At 45.2% G+C, this 22,453-nt stretch overlaps 1 protein-coding gene across 1 annotated transcript in view; it reads right to left on the bottom strand.

Annotated features, from left to right (window-relative positions):
* LOC106606048 (uncharacterized) overlaps window positions 1-4,589 on the bottom strand; it is a 28,016-nt gene extending 23,427 nt beyond the window's left edge. The window contains exon 1 of the mRNA XM_014202122.2: window positions 4,346-4,589. Within this exon, the coding sequence (XP_014057597.2) occupies window positions 4,346-4,406 (61 nt within the window). The 5' untranslated portion in view covers window positions 4,407-4,589. The remainder of the gene's footprint in view (window positions 1-4,345) is intronic.
* Window positions 4,590-22,453: the final 17,864 nt, after the last annotated feature.

Below are 22,453 nucleotides of genomic sequence, written 5' to 3'. Positions count from 1 at the left end.
GCCAACCACAGGACATGCAGAGAGGCACTTGGAGGGAAAATGACATATGTTCACTGGCCAACACAGCATGACAACTTAGAAATGTCAGGGCATCTTCTAGGCATGCTACATCTTGAATTGGTGTACAGGAAGGCTGACACTCACTGGCTTGAATCCCTCAGGATATTGTTCTATATCACAGGATTACAGTAGTTTTGTATCTTGGAGTAGTCTGCAATAAATGTATCAAATTTGATGCTAGACTTCATTTGTAAACATGTTCACTGACATATAATAATCAAGCACCTACATATTTTCTGATCTAAATGAAAAACATAAAAATAAACAATGTCAATGCCTCACATTGTTAGATTCTGTTCATTCTATTTCTGTGTTATTGGGTCCATGAAAATGTTTCCCTCATATGTATGATCGATGCCAGACACAGGAGGCCAATCCCTGATGAGCATAGGCACTGTTTGACTCTCTCTGCACTACAACCAAATCAGATAGGGTCTGTTGAAGCCCTGTGGCATGCATTCACTGACTCCAATACTGTCAGACAGTACCTGAGGTTTATAGAGATCACCCTTTCTCTCAGTCTCCTCTGCGTGCTGGAACACAGTCCAATCAACTGGAATTGTAAAGCAAAGCTCAAACAAAGTAACAAAACGAGCTTAACAAAGGCACAGCCTGTACATGACTTTGTGTACAAGCAATGAATGAGAGTATCAACGGTATCTGTTTTCCACAGTGGATGATTAGATTTAATTGATTATTATAGTGTCATGCATCTTCAAGATTGCCCAGCCCACATGTATTTTCTGTTGCAAATCCAAATAATCATATATATAAGCATTTCACTGTAAGGTCTACACCTGTTGTATTCGGCGCATGTGACAAATAACACTTTATTTTATATATATATACATCTCTCTGGTTCAGTGGCGACCCATCATTCAGGGCAGGTGGAATGATATGCCTGTTTTGCATGTTATTTTGGCATTAATACGTGTCATATATCAGTTTGCAAACAATGTCTCTCGTTTGCTTTCTTGAGTAAGGCAGCTCAAAAATGCAGGTGTTTCAGCCTAGCTCAGAGCTTTCTGTAGTGTGGGGCAGCCAGCGGAAAATATGGAGAGTAGGGGTTGATCATTTTTTGGGGGGTATTTCATTAGGATCCCCATTAGCTGTTGCAAAAGCAGCAGCTACTCTTCCTGGGGTCCACACAAAACATGAAACATAATACAGAACATTAACAGACAAGAACAGCTCAAGGACATTTTAAAGGCACATGTAGCCTATATATCAATACACACACACACACTATCTAGGTGAAATAGGGGTGAGGCGTTGTGTCGTGAGGTGTTGCTTTATCTGTTTTTTGAAACCAGGTTTGCTGTTCATTTGAGCAATATGAGATGGAACGGAGTTCATGCAATAATGGCTCTATATAATACTGTACGCTTTCATGAATTTGTTCTGGATTTAGGGACTGTGAAAAGACCCCTGGTGGCATGTCTGGTGGGGTAAGTGTGTGTGTCAGAGCTGTGTGTAAGTTGACTATGCAAACAATTTGTGATTTTCAACATGTTAATGTTCTCTAGTTGCACCGTGATTGGCTCAGTGTTCTGTCACTCATGGGGACACTACATCACCGCAAAATCTAAGGGCAGAGCTCGAAAACTCAAGCCCCTTGGGTGCTGCCATAGAGTTACATTAGAAGTGCCCATCCAAGAAGGCTCAAGGTCATTGGCCACAGATAAAATTATGGCAAATCACGTTATATCTACAGTAGCTTTGATTGGACTGATCATGTCAAAATCTTAGCTAGCAAGCTAGCAGTCATCATCATGAATCAAGTCGACAATCTACTGGCAAATCCTTTTCAATCCTTGTCATATGAAGAGAAATAATGAAGAGAAATTATAGATAAAACATGTCGGTGCTCATCGGCCATTGGACATAAACGTTACACAACAAGTTGGAAATTCAACAATGATCACTGACGTCATCATGATTCTACCTTGTTTTTTCCGATGTCCCAGTCTTGAGAGCACCATAAATCCAAAGAATACCAGACTTTGATGACAAAGTTTGATGACAGAATTTGCCCACGAAGGACCGCCGTGCCACCTTCCTGTTCAAGTGAGCACAGCACAACAAGGTGAGTCCTAAAATGTTTTGTATGCTGCTGCATAAATTATGTAATATGCCAGGTAGATATGTATACTGTAGCTAAGAAAGTAATGTTGTGTAGTAAGCTGTTAGTAGCTCATGTGCCTCACCCTAATAATTTGGTCCCTTTTCCCCTCATAATTTCACCTACTGTTGTAACTTGGTGTTGCACATGTAGCCTATAGCCTGTTTTAGAGAAATGTAATAATCAAATATTGTAAGCGCTTTCATTGTCTGCTTGTATGCCCCCTTTATTTATCCTTCGGTTCTGACTTGGTGTACAGGGAGAATACTGTAAGAACGGCCCATGTTCTGAATTCTGTCGCTGTACATTTCAAAAGTGCTGAACAAATACTTATATTGACTACGTCCGTCCTAGCTCGCTCATTAATGTCTTAATCGAAATTACAGTTTGCCTCTTATCTGCTCGTCGTCCCCTTATGCCGTAGTTTGTACATCTCAATTGTCAGTAGAAACCACATTTGTTTTAGCAAATCAGCCATATCATTTTTTTTTTGTTGTTTTTAAGTCTGAATGAAATGTTTCGCTACCAGACAAAACTCAGCTGATAGCCAGATGTAGCAGTGGTAAGGTGTTGGGACTGCTGTTGGGACTCTGCTGTTGGGACAGCTAACAGTTTATGGGCACCGTTTGTCACTGTTATAGTGCAATTAATGTATTGTTTAGTGTTGTGTTGTGTTGTGTAGTGGCTTTGCTGGCATGCATATAAAAAAAAATATTTTGGAGTTTGCCCCACCAAGATTTACATGCTGAAATCGCCACTGATCTGGTTATAAGTTCTTAGTTTTGGTTTTAACCATATCTGAGTCTACCATTTTTCTTTGTAGCTAAGGGTTAACTTGTGTTTAATCATGTTGACATTGCATCATTACTTAATTCTAAATATGTGTTGTACATCAGCTTCCTTAAATATGATGCTTTGTCCAAGGGTAATTGTGTGTTTTATCCCAATTGAAAACCTTTTTTGTTATTCAGTCTTCTGGCATATTGATAAGGTAGTTCCACAACCTAATAATTTTACCCCTCAGTCCTATTTCACAGGGCTCCCATCCCTTGAATAGCAAGGCTTGGGGAAAACTTATATACTCCCAGAAAACATCTTATGGCTCTATTCTGAATAAAGTGCGGTGGTCCTTTGAATGACCCCTGTCCATGTATAGTATCTCTCTCTCTCTCTCTGAGGACTTGCATCTCCTCAGGTTCACTTTGTTTATTGTCCTTTTATGATCCATGAGCTGGTGTCTCAGATATGATACAGAACTGCGAGACTAGCAGGTGGACTTCCTCTTGATATATCATATTGCAGTAGAGATCTTTTCATTGAAGTAAAGAGAAAATCAAGTGACCTGTCTACCATGCTTTTTAATATCAAGTGATAAAACTACTCTCCCTGGGGTATTTACAGATAGACTGTAAAACATGCATCACTGCTAAAAGCTATGGTAAGCTATAGCTAGCAAATGTAATAATTCCTCTGCGCTGTCATCTGGTCTGTTTCTTACAGCAGTAGGAATCACCCAACAGAACAGTTAACGACCAGCATGGAACGAAACTCTCACAGCGCTAGACGCGTTCTTGTTGCAAACTCCACAAACCAATGAAGACAAATGTTTGTATCTGACAGACTCCCAGAGACAGCAGCCAAAACAAGACAAACAACAAGAAAGAATAAGACAAAGCAAACAGAAGGTGGTTTGGTGAGGAGGTCTTTCCCAGCATTGTAAGTCTATACTTTCTGGCTGGATAAAAAAAGTTCATCCACAGAAAAACCAGCCGGGTCGAGTCCATAAGGGATCCATAGAGCTCCTTGATTATTTTCTCTCTAGAAAAACTTCTCCACTGGTGCCTGAGAAAGTAATCATTGCCCACAGTAGGGTTACAACAACCTGTACATGGCTATTTAAAACTGCTCCACAGTGCACTAGATATTGTTTCTAGGAATGCCCAGGGCACAATGCCCCCATCCTAACCTTGACCCTGTCTGACAGTTCAGCCATCCTCACTTTGGGCACCGGCTTTAGATGACGACAGAAATCCCTCTTGGTGTCCTGTTTAAACACCCCTGCATGGGGTAAGTGGTGCCCTCTTTGATCCACCATTGAGATATTACCCTGAGGTCCGCCAGTGCTCTAGCCAGTACAAAGTTCAAAGATCAGTGAATACTCACCCCAGCACAAGGGTAGCAGCAGCGCCCCGGTCACCCAGAGAGAGAGCAGTCGTCTGTGCATCCTGGAAGGGAGATGGAGGCAGAGTGGAAAGGGAGAGCCGAACGCAGACACTGTGGTGTGTGAGTAGGGGTGAGTGTGAGTGTGTGTGTGAGTAGGGATGTGTGTGAGTACTCTGGTGTGGAAGGGAGGGCAGGCTAAAAGAAAGCCCAGAGGGAAGAACTCCCTTCTTCTTCTTCTTCTTTTAGAGGTAAGAGGGAACTAACAAAGAAACTCAACACCAGCCGAAAGATCCTGAAATGTTGGCTGTTGTATAGTCTACAGTTTGATCTTGACAGGCGACGGTTGATTTGTGCCATTTGTGCTCTTCTCATCTTTATTAGGGGCCCTCATTGTCTGAAAGGAATGACAGGATTTTCCCAACATGTCAACTTGACTCGCATATCATAAGACAAATTATTACAATTACTCTATTACTAAACTGAAAACTGGATAGTTGATTATCTTGTTTTTTGATTTGTTATACTGGTCACTGTTACAGGCACAGTCAGAAAGAGGAACCTAGGTTTCGTCCTAGGTTCCTGCCTGTCTAGGGAGTTTTCCCTAGCCACTGTGCTTCTGCATTTGCATTGCTTCCTCTTTGTGGTTTTAGGCTGGGTTTCTGTATAGCACTTCGTGACAACTGCTGATGTAAAAAGGGCTTGATAAATACATTTGATTGATTGATTGCAGAACAACGAGGCAAGGGCGACTTAAGAATTTTGTCTTAAATTTTTGTCTAGAATGTATTATCTCCTGTGTGTGTGTGTGTGTGTGTGTGTGTGTGTGTGTGTGTCAGTGGAGGCTCCTCAGAGGAGGAATGGGAGGACCATCCTCCTCAGTGGATTTCATAAAAATGTAAATTGTAAAACATTGAAAAAGTTATCCTTTTTAGATAAAACTATACTAAATATAATCACGTCACCAAATAACGGACTAAAAACACTGTTGAGGTGTACTCTCTGGGGTAGTACCATGGTGTAGCCGGAGGACAGCTAGCTTCCGTCCTCCTTTGGGTACATTGACTTCAATACAAAACCTAGGAGGCTCATGTTCTCACCCCCTTCCGTAGACTTACACAGTAATTATGACAACTTCTGGAGGACGTCCTCCAGCATGAACTGACATGTTGTCCACCCAATCAAAGGATCAGAGAATGAATCTAGTACTGAAAGCATAAGCTACAGCTAGTTAGAACTGCAGTGTATAAAATGTGGTGAGTAGTTGACTCAAAGAGAGAGAAAGACAATAGTTGAACAGTTTTCAACAAATTAATTTCTTCCCAAATGAAGGAGAAGGAAGAGAGAAATAGAGAGAGAGAGATATTGTAATTTCTTTTCAGTTTCACTTAGCTAGTAAATTCAGCTAGCTAGCTTAGCCTACTGAAACACCCTGCTCAAACAGAGTGATGCTATGTTAGCTAGCTGGCTATGACTTTCCAACACAACACTGGAACTCTCCCAAGTCAAGGTAAGCTTTTGGTATTACAAATGTTTTGTCACTGGGGCCCACCAGTTTAACTGCTAAACTGCTTACTGACTATACACTGTAATGTTACTGCATGATTGTAACGGGTTTACTAACGCGTTAGTTCTATTAGCTATGCTGACTATGACGTTACTTTAGTTAATATGGTGACAACGATGTAGGCTGTGTGTAGCGGTTTGGCTTGGAAAGGTTTTTTCGCCTGGTCACATACAGCGTAGGTTGAAGTCCACCAACGAAGGGAAGAGAAGGAATACAAGGTGGCTGTTATAAGAGGGAACTGTGTTTACGTGTAATCAGGGGTATATTCATTCTGCCTATTTTGTTGAAAAGCATTTCTTAAAAGGAAGCAAACGGAACAAAACGGGGATAAACCTGTGTGCACCTACATTGTAAACTTCATTCCTAGGCTAGGTTGTAGCAACCTCATGATGGGTATAGGGAACATTTGAGTATCACGTAGTAGCCTAAACCTATCGATGTTACATTGAACTGGGTGAATGGAATATCAATGACAGTCGTCCAATATGCTGTAATAGAAATAAGGTCCTGCTCATGAAAAAAAATGGATCCTCCCTCATCTTAAACGGCACTGACCGCTACTGGTGTGTGTGTGTGTGTGTGTGTGTGTGTGTGTGTGTGTGTGTGTGTGTGTGTGTGTGTGTGTGTGGCAGCCTTGCTTTGACGATCCCTTCTGTGCTGACGAATGGTCAGAGGAGAAGGAGAGAAAGATAAAGAGTGATGAGAGGAAGAGAAGTAGAGAAAGATAAAGAGTGATGAGAGGAGGAGAAGGAGAGAAATGTCAAGAAAAAAGCCATGGGGTCGGATCACACTCCCCCTTCCCTACTCCCTCTCCCTCCCCCACTCTACTCCCTCTTCCCAGGGTTCTGAATAAACAAGGGCAGATATATGGGACAGTACTGTATCCCCAGCTCTTCTAACTTGCCTCTCTACGTCCTAATTAGTCCCAGCTGTTTGCATAGGGTGTGAGAGCTGGACCATGGGTGTGGGGAGACGGTCAGGGAGGATGTGCTGGACACACACACAAACACACACACTCACACGCACGCACAAACACACACACACACACACACTCACACGCACGCACAAATACACAAACACACACACACACATACACACACACACCAACATACACACACACCCTCACACACACACACACACACACACACACACACACACACACACACACACACACACACACACACACACACACACACACACACACACACACACACACACACACACACACACACACACACACATACACACACACACAATCAGAATATCCCTCATTCCAGGAGAGTCAATGTTCCCAGAAGGTTTCTTATGTTTTCTTCCTTCTACCTCTGGTTTATCTCTCTACATGGAGGTGGTGGTATGGTTCATCTCTCCACAGGGAGGTGGTGGTATGGTTTATCTCTCCACAGGGAGGTGGTGGTATGGTTTATCTCTCTATATGGAGGTGATGGTATGGTTTATCTCTCTACATGCAGGTGGTGGTATGGTTTATCTCTCTACAGGGAGGTGGTGGTGTGGTTTATCTCTCTACATGGAGGTGGGGGTATGGTTTATCTCTCTACATGGAGGTGGTGGTATGGTTTATCTCTCTACATGGAGGTGGTGGTATGGTTTATCTCTCCACATGGAGGTGGTGGTATGGTTTATCTCTCTACAGGGAGGTGGTGGTATGGTTTATCTCTCTACAGGGAGGTGGTGGTATGGTTTATCTCTCTACATGGAGGTGGCGGTATGGTTTATCTCTCTACAGGGAGGTGGTGGTATGGTTTATCTCTCTACATGGAGGTGGTGGTATGGTTTATCTCTCTACAGGGAGGTGGTGGTATGGTTTATCTCTCTACAGGGAGGTGGTGGTATGGTTTATCTCTCTACAGGGAGGTGGTGGTATGGTGTATCTCTCTACATGGAGGTGGGGGTATGGTTTATCTCTCTACATGGAGGTGGGGGTATGGTTTATCTCTCTACAGGGAGGTGGTGGTATAGTTTATCTCTCTACATGGAGGTGGTGGTATGGTTTATCTCTCTACGGGGAGGTGGTGGTATGGTTTTATCTCTCTACATGGAGGTGGTGGTATGGTTCATCTCTCCACAGGGAGGTGGTGGTATGGTTTATCTCTCTACATGGATGTGGTGGTATGGTTTATCTTTCTACAGGGAGGTGGTGGTATGGTTTATCTCTCTATATGGAGGTGGTGGTATGGTTTATCTCTCTACATGCAGGTGGTGGTATGGTTTATCTCTCTACAGGGAGGTGGTGGTGTGGTTTATCTCTCTACTTTGAGGTGGGGGTATGGTTTATCTCTCTACATGGAGGTGGTGGTATGGTTTATCTCTCTACATGGAGGTGGTGGTATGGTTTATCTCTCTACATGGAGGTGGCGGTATGGTTTATCTCTCTACAGGGAGGTGGTGGTATGGTTTATCTCTCTACATGGAGGTGGTGGTATGGTTTATCTCTCTACAGGGAGGTGGTGGTATGGTTTATCTCTCTACAGGGAGGTGGTGGTATGGTTTATCTCTCTACAGGGAGGTGGTGGTATGGTGTATCTCTCTACATGGAGGTGGGGGTATGGTTTATCTTTCTACAGGGAGGTGGTGGTATGGTTTATCTCTCTATATGGAGGTGGTGGTATGGTTTATCTCTCTACATGCAGGTGGTGGTATGGTTTATCTCTCTACAGGGAGGTGGTGGTGTGGTTTATCTCTCTACATGGAGGTGGGGGTATGGTTTATCTCTCTACATGGAGGTGGTGGTATGGTTTATCTCTCTACATGGAGGTGGTGGTATGGTTTATCTCTCTACATGGAGGTGGTGGTATGGTTTATCTCTCTACAGGGAGGTGGTGGTATGGTTTATCTCTCTACAGGGAGGTGGTGGTATGGTTTATCTCTCTACATGGAGGTGGCGGTATGGTTTATCTCTCTACAGGGAGGTGTTGGTATGGTTTATCTCTCTACATGGAGGTGGGGGTATGGTTTATCTCTCTACATGGAGGTGGTGGTATGGTTTATCTCTCTACATGGAGGTGGTGGTATGGTTTATCTCTCTACAGGGAGGAGGTGGTATGGTTTATCTCTCTACATGGAGGTGGTGGTATGGTTTATCTCTCTACAGGGAGGTGGTGGTATGGTTTATCTCTCTACATGGAGGTGGGGGTATGGTTTATCTCTCTACAGGGAGGTGGTGGTATAGTTTATCTCTCTACATGGAGGTGGTGGTATGGTTTATCTCTCTACGGGGAGGTGGTGGTATGGTTATATCTCTCTACATGGAGGTGGTGGTATGGTTCATCTCTCCACAGGGAGGTGGTGGTATGGTTTATCTCTCTACATGGAGGTGGTGGTATGGTTTATCTTTCTACAGGGAGGTGGTGGTATGGTTTATCTCTCTATATGGAGGTGGTGGTATGGTTTATCTCTCTACATGCAGGTGGTGGTATGGTTTATCTCTCTACAGGGAGGTGGTGGTGTGGTTTATCTCTCTACATGGAGGTGGGGGTATGGTTTATCTCTCTACATGGAGGTGGTGGTATGGTTTATCTCTCTACATGGAGGTGGTGGTATGGTTTATCTCTCTACATGGAGGTGGTGGTATGGTTTATCTCTCTACAGGGAGGTGGTGGTATGGTTTATCTCTCTACAGGGAGGTGGTGGTATGGTTTATCTCTCTACATGGAGGTGGCGGTATGGTTTATCTAACTACAGGGAGGTGGTGGTATGGTTTATCTCTCTACATGGAGGTGGTGGTATGGTTTATCTCTCTACAGGGAGGTGGTGGTATGGTTTATCTCTCTACAGGGAGGTGGTGGTATGGTTTATCTCTCTACAGGGAGGTGGTGGTATGGTGTATCTCTCTACATGGAGGTGGGGGTATGGTTTATCTCTCTACATGGAGGTGGGGGTATGGTTTATCTCTCTACAGGGAGGTGGTGGTATAGTTTATCTCTCTACATGGAGGTGGTGGTATGGTTTATCTCTCTACGGGGAGGTGGTGGTATGGTTTTATCTCTCTACATGGAGGTGGTGGTATGGTTCATCTCTCCACAGGGAGGTGGTGGTATGGTTTATCTCTCTACATGGAGGTGGGGGTATGGTTTATCTCTCTACATGGAGGTGGTGGTATGGTTTATCTCTCTACATGGAGGTGGTGGTATGGTTTATCTCTCTACATGGAGGTGGTAGTATGGTTTATCTCTCTACAGGGAGGTGGTGGTAAGGTTTATCTCTCTACAGGGAGGTGGTGGTATGGTTTATCTCTCTACATGGAGGTGGCGGTATGGTTTATCTCTCTACAGGGAGGTGGTGGTATGGTTTATCTCTCTACATGGAGGTGGTGGTATGGTTTATCTCTCTGCAGGGAGGTGGTGGTATGGTTTATCTCTCTACAGGGAGGTGGTGGTATGGTTTATCTCTCTACAGGGAGGTGGTGGTATGGTGTATCTCTCTACATGGAGGTGGGGGTATGGTTTATCTCTCTACATGGAGGTGGTGGAATGGTTTATCTCTCTACAGGGAGGTGGTGGTATGGTTTATCTCTCTACATGGAGGTGGTGGTATGGTTTATCTCTCTACAGGGAGGTGGTGGTATGGTTTGTCTCTCTTCAGGGAGGTGGTGGTATGGTTTATCTCTCTACATGGAGGTGGGGGTATGGTTTATCTCTCTACAGGGAGGTTGTGGTATGGTTTATCTCTCTACATGGAGGTGGTTGTATGGTTTATCTCTCTACATGGAGGTGGGGGTATGGTTTATCTCTCTACAGGGAGGTGGTGGTATGGTTTATCTCTCTACATGGAGGTGGTGGTATGGATTATCTCTCTACATGGAGGTGATGGTATGGTTTATCTCTCTACATGGAGGTGGTGGTATGGTTTATCTCTCTACAGGGAGGTGGTGGTGTGGTTTATCTCTCTACATGGAGGTGGGGGTATGATTTATCTCTCTACATGGAGGTGGTGGTATGGTTTATCTCTCTACAGGGAGGTGGTGGTATGGTTTATCTCTCTACATGGAGGTGGTGGTATGGTTTATCTCTCTACAGGGAGGTGGTGGTATGGTTTATCTCTCTACAGGGAGTCGGTGGTATGGTTTATCTCTCTACATGGAGGTGGCGGTATGGTTTATCTCTCTACAGGGAGGTGGTGGTATGGTTTATCTCTCTACATGGAGGTGGTGGTATGGTTTATCTCTCTACAGGGAGGTGGTGGTATGGTTTATCTCTCTACAGGGAGGTGGTGGTATGGTTTATCTCTCTACAAGGAGGTGGTGGTATGCTGTATCTCTCTACATGGAGGTGGGGGTATGGTTTATCTCTCTACATGGAGGTGGTGGAATGGTTTATCTCTCTACAGTGAGGTGGTGGTATGGTTTATCTCTCTACATGGAGGTGGTGGTATGGTTTATCTCTCTACAGGGAGGTGGTGGTATGGTTTATCTCTCTACATGGAGGTGGTTGTATGGTTTATCTCTCTACATGGAGGTGGGGGTATGGTTTATCTCTCTACAGGGAGGTGGTGGTATGGTTTATCTCTCCACAGGGAGGTGGTGGTATGGTTTATCTCTCCACAGGGAGGTGGTGGTATGGTTTATCTCTCTATATGGAGGTGGTGGTATGGTTTATCTCTCTACATGCAGGTGGTGGTATGGTTTATCTCTCTACAGGGAGGTGGTGGTGTGGTTTATCTCTCTACATGGAGGTGGGGGTATGGTTTATCTCTCTACATGGAGGTGGTGGTATGGTTTATCTCTCTACATGGAGGTGGTGGTATGGTTTATCTCTCTACATGGAGGTGGTGGTATGGTTTATCTCTCTACAGGGAGGTGGTGGTATGGTTTATCTCTCTACAGGGAGGTGGTGGTATGGTTTATCTCTCTACATGGAGGTGGCGGTATGGTTTATCTCTCTACAGGGAGGTGGTGGTATGGTTTATCTCTCTACATGGAGGTGGTGGTATGGTTTATCTCTCTACAGGGAGGTGGTGGTATGGTTTATCTCTCTACAGGGAGGTGGTGGTATGGTTTATCTCTCTACAGGGAGGTGGTGGTATGGTGTATCTCTCTACATGGAGGTGGGGGGTATGGTTTATCTCTCTACATGGAGGTGGGGGTATGGTTTATCTCTCTACAGGGAGGTGGTGGTATGGTTTATCTCTCTACATGGAGGTGGTGGTATGGTTTATCTCTCTACGGGGAGGTGGTGGTATGGTTTTATCTCTCTACATGGAGGTGGTGGTATGGTTCATCTCTCCACAGGGAGGTGGTGGTATGGTTTATCTCTCTACATGGATGTGGTGGTATGGTTTATCTTTCTACAGGGAGGTGGTGGTATGGTTTATCTCTCTATATGGAGGTGGTGGTATGGTTTATCTCTCTACATGCAGGTGGTGGTATGGTTTATCTCTCTACAGGGAGGTGGTGGTGTGGTTTATCTCTCTACATGGAGGTGGGGGTATGGTTTATCTCTCTACATGGAGGTGGTGGTATGGTTTATCTCTCTACATGGAGGTGGTGGTATGGTTTATCTCTCTACATGGAGGTGGCGGTATGGTTTATCTCTCTACAGGGAGGTGGTGGTATGGTTTATCTCTCTACATGGAGGTGGTGGTATGGTTTATCTCTCTACAGGGAGGTGGTGGTATGGTTTATCTCTCTACATGGAGGTGGTGGTATGGTTTATCTCTCTACAGGGAGGTGGTGGTATGGTTTATCTCTCTACATGGAGGTGGTGGTATGGTTTATCTCTCTACAGGGAGGTGGTGGTATGGTTTATCTCTCTACATGGAGGTGGTGGTATGGTTTATCTCTCTACATGGAGGTGGTGGTATGGTTTATCTCTCTACAGGGAGGTGGTGGTATGGTTTATCTCTCTACATGGAGGTGGTGGTATGGTTTATCTCTCTACAGGGAGGTGGTGGTATGGTTTATCTCTCTACATGGAGGTGGTGGTATGGTTTATCTCTCTACATGGAGGTGGTGGTATGGTTTATCTCTCTACAGGGAGGTGGTGGTATGGTTTATCTCTCTACAGGGAGGTGGTGGTATGGTTTATCTCTCTACATGGAGGTGGTGGTATGGTTTATCTCTCTACAGGGAGGTGGTGGTATGGTTTATCTCTCTACATGGAGGTGGTGGTATGGTTTATCTCTCTACATGGAGGTGGTGGTATGGTTTATCTCTCTACATGGAGGTGGTGGTATGGTTTATCTCTCTACATGGAGGTGGTGGTATGGTTTATCTCTCTACATGGAGGTGGTGGTATGGTTTATCTCTCTACATGGAGGTGGTGGTATGGTTTATCTCTCTACAGGGAGGTGGTGGTATGGTTTATCTCTCTACAGGGAGGTGGTGGTATGGTTTATCTCTCTACATGGAGGTGGTGGTATGGTTTATCTCTCTACATGGAGGTGGTGGTATGGTTTATCTCTCTACAGGGAGGTGGTGGTATGGTTTATCTCTCTACATGGAGGTGGTGGTATGGTTTATCTCTCTACAGGGAGGTGGTGGTATGGTTTATCTCTCTACAGGGAGGTGGTGGTATGGTTTATCTCTCTACAGGGAGGTGGTGGTATGGTTTATCTCTCTACATGGAGGTGGTGGTATGGTTTATCTCTCTACAGGGAGGTGGTGGTATGGTTTATCTCTCTACATGGAGGTGGTGGTATGGTTTATCTCTCTACATGGAGGTGGTGGTATGGTTTATCTCTCTACATGGAGGTGGTGGTATGGTTTATCTCTCTACATGGAGGTGGTGGTATGGTTTATCTCTCTACAGGGAGGTGGTGGTATGGTTTATCTCTCTACATGGAGGTGGTGGTATGGTTTATCTCTCTACATGGAGGTGGTGGTATGGTTTATCTCTCTACATGGAGGTGGTGGTATGGTTTATCTCTCTACATGGAGGTGGTGGTATGGTTTATCTCTCTACATGGAGGTGGTGGTATGGTTTATCTCTCTACAGGGAGGTGGTGGTATGGTTTATCTCTCTACAGGGAGGTGGTGGTATGGTTTATCTCTCTACATGGAGGTGGTGGTATGGTTTATCTCTCTACAGGGAGGTGGTGGTATGGTTTATCTCTCTACATGGAGGTGGTGGTATGGTTTATCTCTCTACAGGGAGGTGGTGGTATGGTTTATCTCTCTACATGGAGGTGGTGGTATGGTTTATCTCTCTACAGGGAGGTGGTGGTATGGTTTATCTCTCTACAGGGAGGTGGTGGTATGGTTTATCTCTCTACAGGGAGGTGGTGGTATGGTTTATCTCTCTACATGGAGGTGGTGGTATGGTTTATCTCTCTACATGGAGGTGGTGGTATGGTTTATCTCTCTACATGGAGGTGGTGGTATGGTTTATCTCTCTACATGGAGGTGGTGGTATGGTTTATCTCTCTACATGGAGGTGGTGGTATGGTTTATCTCTCTACAGGGAGGTGGTGGTATGGTTTATCTCTCTACAGGGAGGTGGTGGTATGGTTTATCTCTCTACATGGAGGTGGTGGTATGGTTTATCTCTCTACATGGAGGTGGTGGTATGGTTTATCTCTCTACATGGAGGTGGTGGTATGGTTTATCTCTCTACAGGGAGGTGGTGGTATGGTTTATCTCTCTACATGGAGGTGGTGGTATGGTTTATCTCTCTACATGGAGGTGGTGGTATGGTTTATCTCTCTACATGGAGGTGGTGGTATGGTTTATCTCTACATGGAGGTGGTGGTATGGTTTATCTCTCTACAGGGAGGTGGTGGTATGGTTTATCTCTCTACAGGGAGGTGGTGGTATGGTTTATCTCTCTACATGGAGGTGGTGGTATGGTTTATCTCTCTACAGGGAGGTGGTGGTATGGTTTATCTCTCTACATGGAGGTGGTGGTATGGTTTATCTCTCTACATGGAGGTGGTGGTATGGTTTATCTCTCTACATGGAGGTGGTGGTATGGTTTATCTCTCTACAGGGAGGTGGTGGTATGGTTTATCTCTCTACATGGAGGTGGTGGTATGGTTTATCTCTCTACATGGAGGTGGTGGTATGGTTTATCTCTCTACATGGAGGTGGTGGTATGGTTTATCTCTCTACATGGAGGTGGTGGTATGGTTTATCTCTCTACATGGAGGTGGTGGTATGGTTTATCTCTCTACATGGAGGTGGTGGTATGGTTTATCTCTCTACATGGAGGTGGTGGTATGGTTTATCTCTCTACATGGAGGTGGTGGTATGGTTTATCTCTCTACATGGAGGTGGTGGTATGGTTTATCTCTCTACATGGAGGTGGTGGTATGGTTTATCTCTCTACATGGAGGTGGTGGTATGGTTTATCTCTCTACATGGAGGTGGTGGTATGGTTTATCTCTCTACAGGGAGGTGGTGGTATGGTTTATCTCTCTACATGGAGGTGGTGGTATGGTTTATCTCTCTACATGGAGGTGGTGGTATGGTTTATCTCTCTACAGGGAGGTGGTGGTATGGTTTATCTCTCTACATGGAGGTGGTGGTATGGTTTATCTCTCTACAGGGAGGTGGTGGTATGGTTTATCTCTCTACATGGAGGTGGTGGTATGGTTTATCTCTCTACATGGAGGTGGTGGTATGGTTTATCTCTCTACATGGAGGTGGTGGTATGGTTTATCTCTCTACAGGGAGGTGGTGGTATGGTTTATCTCTCTACATGGAGGTGGTGGTATGGTTTATCTCTCTACATGGAGGTGGTGGTATGGTTTATCTCTCTACATGGAGGTGGTGGTATGGTTTATCTCTCTACATGGAGGTGGTGGTATGGTTTATCTCTCTACATGGAGGTGGTGGTATGGTTTATCTCTCTACATGGAGGTGGTGGTATGGTTTATCTCTCTACATGGAGGTGGTGGTATGGTTTATCTCTCTACATGGAGGTGGTGGTATGGTTTATCTCTCTACAGGGAGGTGGTGGTATGGTTTATCTCTCTACATGGAGGTGGTGGTATGGTTTATCTCTCTACAGGGAGGTGGTGGTATGGTTTATCTCTCTACATGGAGGTGGTGGTATGGTTTATCTCTCTACAGGGAGGTGGTGGTATGGTTTATCTCTCTACATGGAGGTGGTGGTATGGTTTATCTCTCTACATGGAGGTGGTGGTATGGTTTATCTCTCTACATGGAGGTGGTGGTATGGTTTATCTCTCTACAGGGAGGTGGTGGTATGGTTTATCTCTCTACATGGAGGTGGTGGTATGGTTTATCTCTCTACAGGGAGGTGGTGGTATGGTTTATCTCTCTACAGGGAGGTGGTGGTATGGTTTATCTCTCTACAGGGAGGTGGTGGTATGGTTTATCTCTCTACATGGAGGTGGTGGTATGGTTTATCTCTCTACATGGAGGTGGTGGTATGGTTTATCTCTCTACAGGGAGGTGGTGGTATGGTTTATCTCTCTACATGGAGGTGGTGGTATGGTTTATCTCTCTACATGGAGGTGGTGGTATGGTTTATCTCTCTACAGGGAGGTGGTGGTATGGTTTATCTCTCTACATGGAGGTGGTGGTATGGTTTATCTCTCTACATGGAGGTGGTGGTATGGTTTATCTCTCTACATGGAGGTGGTGGTATGGTTTATCTCTCTACATGGAGGTGGTGGTATGGTTTATCTCTCTACATGGAGGTGGTGGTATGGTTTATCTCTCTACAGGGAGGTGGTGGTATGGTTTATCTCTCTACAGGGAGGTGGTGGTATGGTTTATCTCTCTACATGGAGGTGGGGGTATGGTTTATCTCTCTACAGGGAGGTGGTGGTATGGTTTATCTCTCTACATGGAGGTGGTGGTATGGTTTATCTCTCTACATGGAGGTGGTGGTATGGTTTATCTCTCTACATGGAGGTGGTGGTATGGTTTATCTCTCTACATGGAGGTGGTGGTATGGTTTATCTCTCTACAGGGAGGTGGTGGTATGGTTTATCTCTCTACATGGAGGTGGTGGTATGGTTTATCTCTCTACATGGAGGTGGTGGTATGGTTTATCTCTCTACAGGGAGGTGGTGGTATGGTTTATCTCTCTACAGGGAGGTGGTGGTATGGTTTATCTCTCTACATGGAGGTGGTGGTATGGTTTATCTCTCTACATGGAGGTGGTGGTATGGTTTATCTCTCTACAGGGAGGTGGTGGTATGGTTTATCTCTCTACATGGAGGTGGTGGTATGGTTTATCTCTCTACATGGAGGTGGTGGTATGGTTTATCTCTCTACATGGAGGTGGTGGTATGGTTTATCTCTCTACATGGAGGTGGTGGTATGGTTTATCTCTCTACAGGGAGGTGGTGGTATGGTTTATCTCTCTACATGGAGGTGGTGGTATGGTTTATCTCTCTACAGGGAGGTGGTGGTATGGTTTATCTCTCTACATGGAGGTGGTGGTATGGTTTATCTCTCTACATGGAGGTGGTGGTATGGTTTATCTCTCTACATGGAGGTGGTGGTATGGTTTATCTCTCTACATGGAGGTGGTGGTATGGTTTATCTCTCTACAGGGAGGTGGTGGTATGGTTTATCTCTCTACATGGAGGTGGTGGTATGGTTTATCTCTCTACATGGAGGTGGTGGTATGGTTTATCTCTCTACAGGGAGGTGGTGGTATGGTTTATCTCTCTACATGGAGGTGGTGGTATGGTTTATCTCTCTACATGGAGGTGGTGGTATGGTTTATCTCTCTACATGGAGGTGGTGGTATGGTTTATCTCTCTACAGGGAGGTGGTGGTATGGTTTATCTCTCTACATGGAGGTGGTGGTATGGTTTATCTCTCTACATGGAGGTGGTGGTATGGTTTATCTCTCTACATGGAGGTGGTGGTATGGTTTATCTCTCTACATGGAGGTGGGGGTATGGTTTATCTCTCTACATGGAGGTGGTGGTATGGTTTATCTCTCTACAGGGAGGTGGTGGTATGGTTTATCTCTCTACATGGAGGTGGTGGTATGGTTTATCTCTCTACAGGGAGGTGGTGGTATGGTTTATCTCTCTACATGGAGGTGGTGGTATGGTTTATCTCTCTACATGGAGGTGGTGGTATGGTTTACTCTCTACATGGAGGTGGTGGTATGGTTTATCTCTCTACATGGAGGTGGTGGTATGGTTTATCTCTCTACAGGGAGGTGGTGGTATGGTTTATCTCTCTACAGGGAGGTGGTGGTATGGTTTATCTCTCTACATGGAGGTGGTGGTATGGTTTATCTCTCTACATGGAGGTGGTGGTATGGTTTATCTCTCTACATGGAGGTGGTGGTATGGTTTATCTCTCTACATGGAGGTGGTGGTATGGTTTACTCTCTACATGGAGGTGGTGGTATGGTTTATCTCTCTACAGGGAGGTGGTGGTATGGTTTATCTCTCTACATGGAGGTGGTGGTATGGTTTATCTCTCTACATGGAGGTGGTGGTATGGTTTATCTCTCTACAGGGAGGTGGTGGTATGGTTTATCTCTCTACAGGGAGGTGGTGGTATGGTTTATCTCTCTACATGGAGGTGGTGGTATGGTTTATCTCTCTACAGGGAGGTGGTGGTATGGTTTATCTCTCTACATGGAGGTGGTGGTATGGTTTATCTCTCTACAGGGAGGTGGTGGTATGGTTTATCTCTCTACATGGAGGTGGTGGTATGGTTTATCTCTCTACATGGAGGTGGTGGTATGGTTTATCTCTCTACATGGAGGTGGGGGTATGGTTTATCTCTCTACATGGAGGTGGTGGTATGGTTTATCTCTCTACAGGGAGGTGGTGGTATGGTTTATCTCTCTACATGGAGGTGGTGGTATGGTTTATCTCTCTACATGGAGGTGGTGGTATGGTTTATCTCTCTACAGGGAGGTGGTGGTATGGTTTATCTCTCTACATGGAGGTGGTGGTATGGTTTATCTCTCTACATGGAGGTGGTGGTATGGTTTATCTCTCTACAGGGAGGTGGTGGTATGGTTTATCTCTCTACATGGAGGTGGTGGTATGGTTTATCTCTCTACAGGGAGGTGGTGGTATGGTTTATCTCTCTACAGGGAGGTGGTGGTATGGTTTATCTCTCTACATGGAGGTGGTGGTATGGTTTATCTCTCTACAGGGAGGTGGTGGTATGGTTTATCTCTCTACATGGAGGTGGTGGTATGGTTTATCTCTCTACAGGGAGGTGGTGGTATGGTTTATCTCTCTACAGGGAGGTGGTGGTATGGTTTATCTCTCTACAGGGAGGTGGTGGTATGGTTTATCTCTCTACATGGAGGTGGTGGTATGGTTTATCTCTCTACATGGAGGTGGTGGTATGGTTTATCTCTCTACAGTGAGGTGGTGGTATGGTTTATCTCTCTACATGGAGGTGGTGGTATGGTTTATCTCTCTACAGGGAGGTGGTGGTATGGTTTATCTCTCTACATGGAGGTGGTGGTATGGTTTATCTCTCTACATGGAGGTGGTGGTATGGTTTATCTCTCTACAGGGAGGTGGTGGTATGGTTTATCTCTCTACATGGAGGTGGTGGTATGGTTTATCTCTCTACATGGAGGTGGTGGTATGGTTTATCTCTCTACATGGAGGTGGTGGTATGGTTTATCTCTCTACAGGGAGGTGGTGGTATGGTTTATCTCTCTACATGGAGGTGGGGGTATGGTTTATCTCTCTACATGGAGGTGGTGGTATGGTTTATCTCTCTACAGGGAGGTGGTGGTATGGTTTATCTCTCTACATGGAGGTGGTGGTATGGTTTATCTCTCTACAGGCAGGTGGTGGTATGGTTTATCTCTCTACAGGGAGGTGGTGGTATGGTTTATCTCTCTACATGGAGGTGGTGGTATGGTTTATCTCTCTACATGGAGGTGGTGGTATGGTTTATCTCTCTACATGGAGGTGGTGGTATGGTTTATCTCTCTACATGGAGGTGGTGGTATGGTTTATCTCTCTACATGGAGGTGGTGGTATGGTTTATCTCTCTACAGGGAGGTGGTGGTATGGTTTATCTCTCTACATGGAGGTGGTGGTATGGTTTATCTCTCTACAGGGAGGTGGTGGTATGGTTTATCTCTCTACATGGAGGTGGGGGTATGGTTTATCTCTCTACATGGAGGTGGTGGTATGGTTTATCTCTCTACATGGAGGTGGTGGTATGGTTTATCTCTCTACAGGGAGGTGGTGGTATGGTTTATCTCTCTACATGGAGGTGGTGGTATGGTTTATCTCTCTACAGGGAGGTGGTGGTATGGTTTATCTCTCTACATGGAGGTGGTGGTATGGTTTATCTCTCTACAGGGAGGTGGTGGTATGGTGTATCTCTCTACATGGAGGTGGGGGTATGGTTTATCTCTCTACATGGAGGTGGTGGTATGGTTTATCTCTCTACAGGGAGGTGGTGGTATGGTTTATCTCTCTACATGGAGGTGGTGGTATGGTTTATCTCTCTACAGGGAGGTGGTGGTATGGTTTGTCTCTCTACAGGGAGGTGGTGGTATGGTTTATCTCTCTACATGGAGGTGGGGGTATGGTTTATCTCTCTACAGGGAGGTTGTGGTATGGTTTATCTCTCTACATGGAGGTGGTTGTATGGTTTATCTCTCTACAGGGAGGTGGTGGTATGGTTTATCTCTCTACATGGAGGTGGTGGTATGGATTATCTCTCTACATGGAGGTGATGGTATGGTTTATCTCTCTACATGGAGGTGGTGGTATGGTTTATCTCTCTACAGGGAGGTGGTGGTGTGGTTTATCTCTCTACATGGAGGTGGGGGTATGGTTTATCTCTCTACATGGAGGTGGTGGTATGGTTTATCTCTCTACAGGGAGGTGGTGGTATGGTTTATCTCTCTACATGGAGGTGGTGGTATGGTTTATCTCTCTACAGGGAGGTGGTGGTATGGTTTATCTCTCTACAGGGAGGTGGTGGTATGGTTTATCTCTCTACATGGAGGTGGCGGTATGGTTTATCTCTCTACAGGGAGGTGGTGGTATGGTTTATCTCTCTACATGGAGGTGGTGGTATGGTTTATCTCTCTACATGGAGGTGGTGGTATGGTTTATCTCTCTACAGGGAGGTGGTGGTATGGTTTATCTCTCTACAGGGAGGTGGTGGTATGGTTTATCTCTCTACATGGAGGTGGTGGTATGGTTTATCTCTCTACATGGAGGTGGTGGTATGGTTTATCTCTCTACATGGAGGTGGTGGTATGGTTTATCTCTCTACATGGAGGTGGTGGTATGGTTTATCTCTCTACAGGGAGGTGGTGGTATGGTTTATCTCTCTACATGGAGGTGGTGGTATGGTTTATCTCTCTACAGGGAGGTGGTGGTATGGTTTATCTCTCTACATGGAGGTGGTGGTATGGTTTATCTCTCTACATGGAGGTGGTGGTATGGTTTATCTCTCTACATGGAGGTGGTGGTATGGTTTATCTCTCTACAGGGAGGTGGTGGTATGGTTTATCTCTCTACATGGAGGTGGTGGTATGGTTTATCTCTCTACAGGGAGGTGGTGGTATGGTTTATCTCTCTACATGGAGGTGGTGGTATGGTTTATCTCTCTACAGGGAGGTGGTGGTATGGTGTATCTCTCTACATGGAGGTGGTGGTATGGTTTATCTCTCTACATGGAGGTGGTGGTATGGTTTATCTCTCTACAGGGAGGTGGTGGTATGGTTTATCTCTCTACATGGAGGTGGTGGTATGGTTTATCTCTCTACAGGGAGGTGGTGGTATGGTTTGTCTCTCTACATGGAGGTGGTGGTATGGTTTATCTCTCTACATGGAGGTGGTGGTATGGTTTATCTCTCTACAGGGAGGTGGTGGTATGGTTTATCTCTCTACATGGAGGTGGTGGTATGGTTTATCTCTCTACATGGAGGTGGTGGTATGGTTTATCTCTCTACATGGAGGTGGTGGTATGGTTTATCTCTCTACATGGAGGTGGTGGTATGGTTTATCTCTCTACATGGAGGTGGTGGTATGGTTTATCTCTCTACATGGAGGTGGTGGTATGGTTTATCTCTCTACAGGGAGGTGGTGGTATGGTTTATCTCTCTACATGGAGGTGGGGGTATGGTTTATCTCTCTACATGGAGGTGGTGGTATGGTTTATCTCTCTACAGGGAGGTGGTGGTATGGTTTATCTCTCTACATGGAGGTGGTGGTATGGTTTATCTCTCTACATGGAGGTGGTGGTATGGTTTATCTCTCTACAGGGAGGTGGTGGTATGGTTTATCTCTCTACATGGAGGTGGCGGTATGGTTTATCTCTCTACAAGGAGGTGGTGGTATGGTTTATCTCTCTACATGGAGGTGGTGGTATGGTTTATCTCTCTACAGGGAGGTGGGGGTATGGTTTATCTCTCTACATGGAGGTGGTGGTATGGTTTATCTCTCTACAGGGAGGTGGTGGTATGGTTTATCTCTCTACATGGAGGTGGTGGTATGGTTTATCTCTCTACATGGAGGTGGTGGTATGGTTTATCTCTCTACATGGAGGTGGTGGTATGGTTTATCTCTCTACATGGAGGTGGTGGTATGGTTTATCTCTCTACATGGAGGTGGTGGTATGGTTTATCTCTCTACAGGGAGGTGGT

The sequence above is a fragment of the Salmo salar genome, chromosome ssa05, assembly GCF_905237065.1.
Source record: "Salmo salar chromosome ssa05, Ssal_v3.1, whole genome shotgun sequence".
Taxonomy (NCBI): domain Eukaryota; kingdom Metazoa; phylum Chordata; class Actinopteri; order Salmoniformes; family Salmonidae; genus Salmo; species Salmo salar.
Note: the sequence above shows the minus strand (reverse complement) of the source record. Positions and strands in the feature narration are given on the sequence as shown.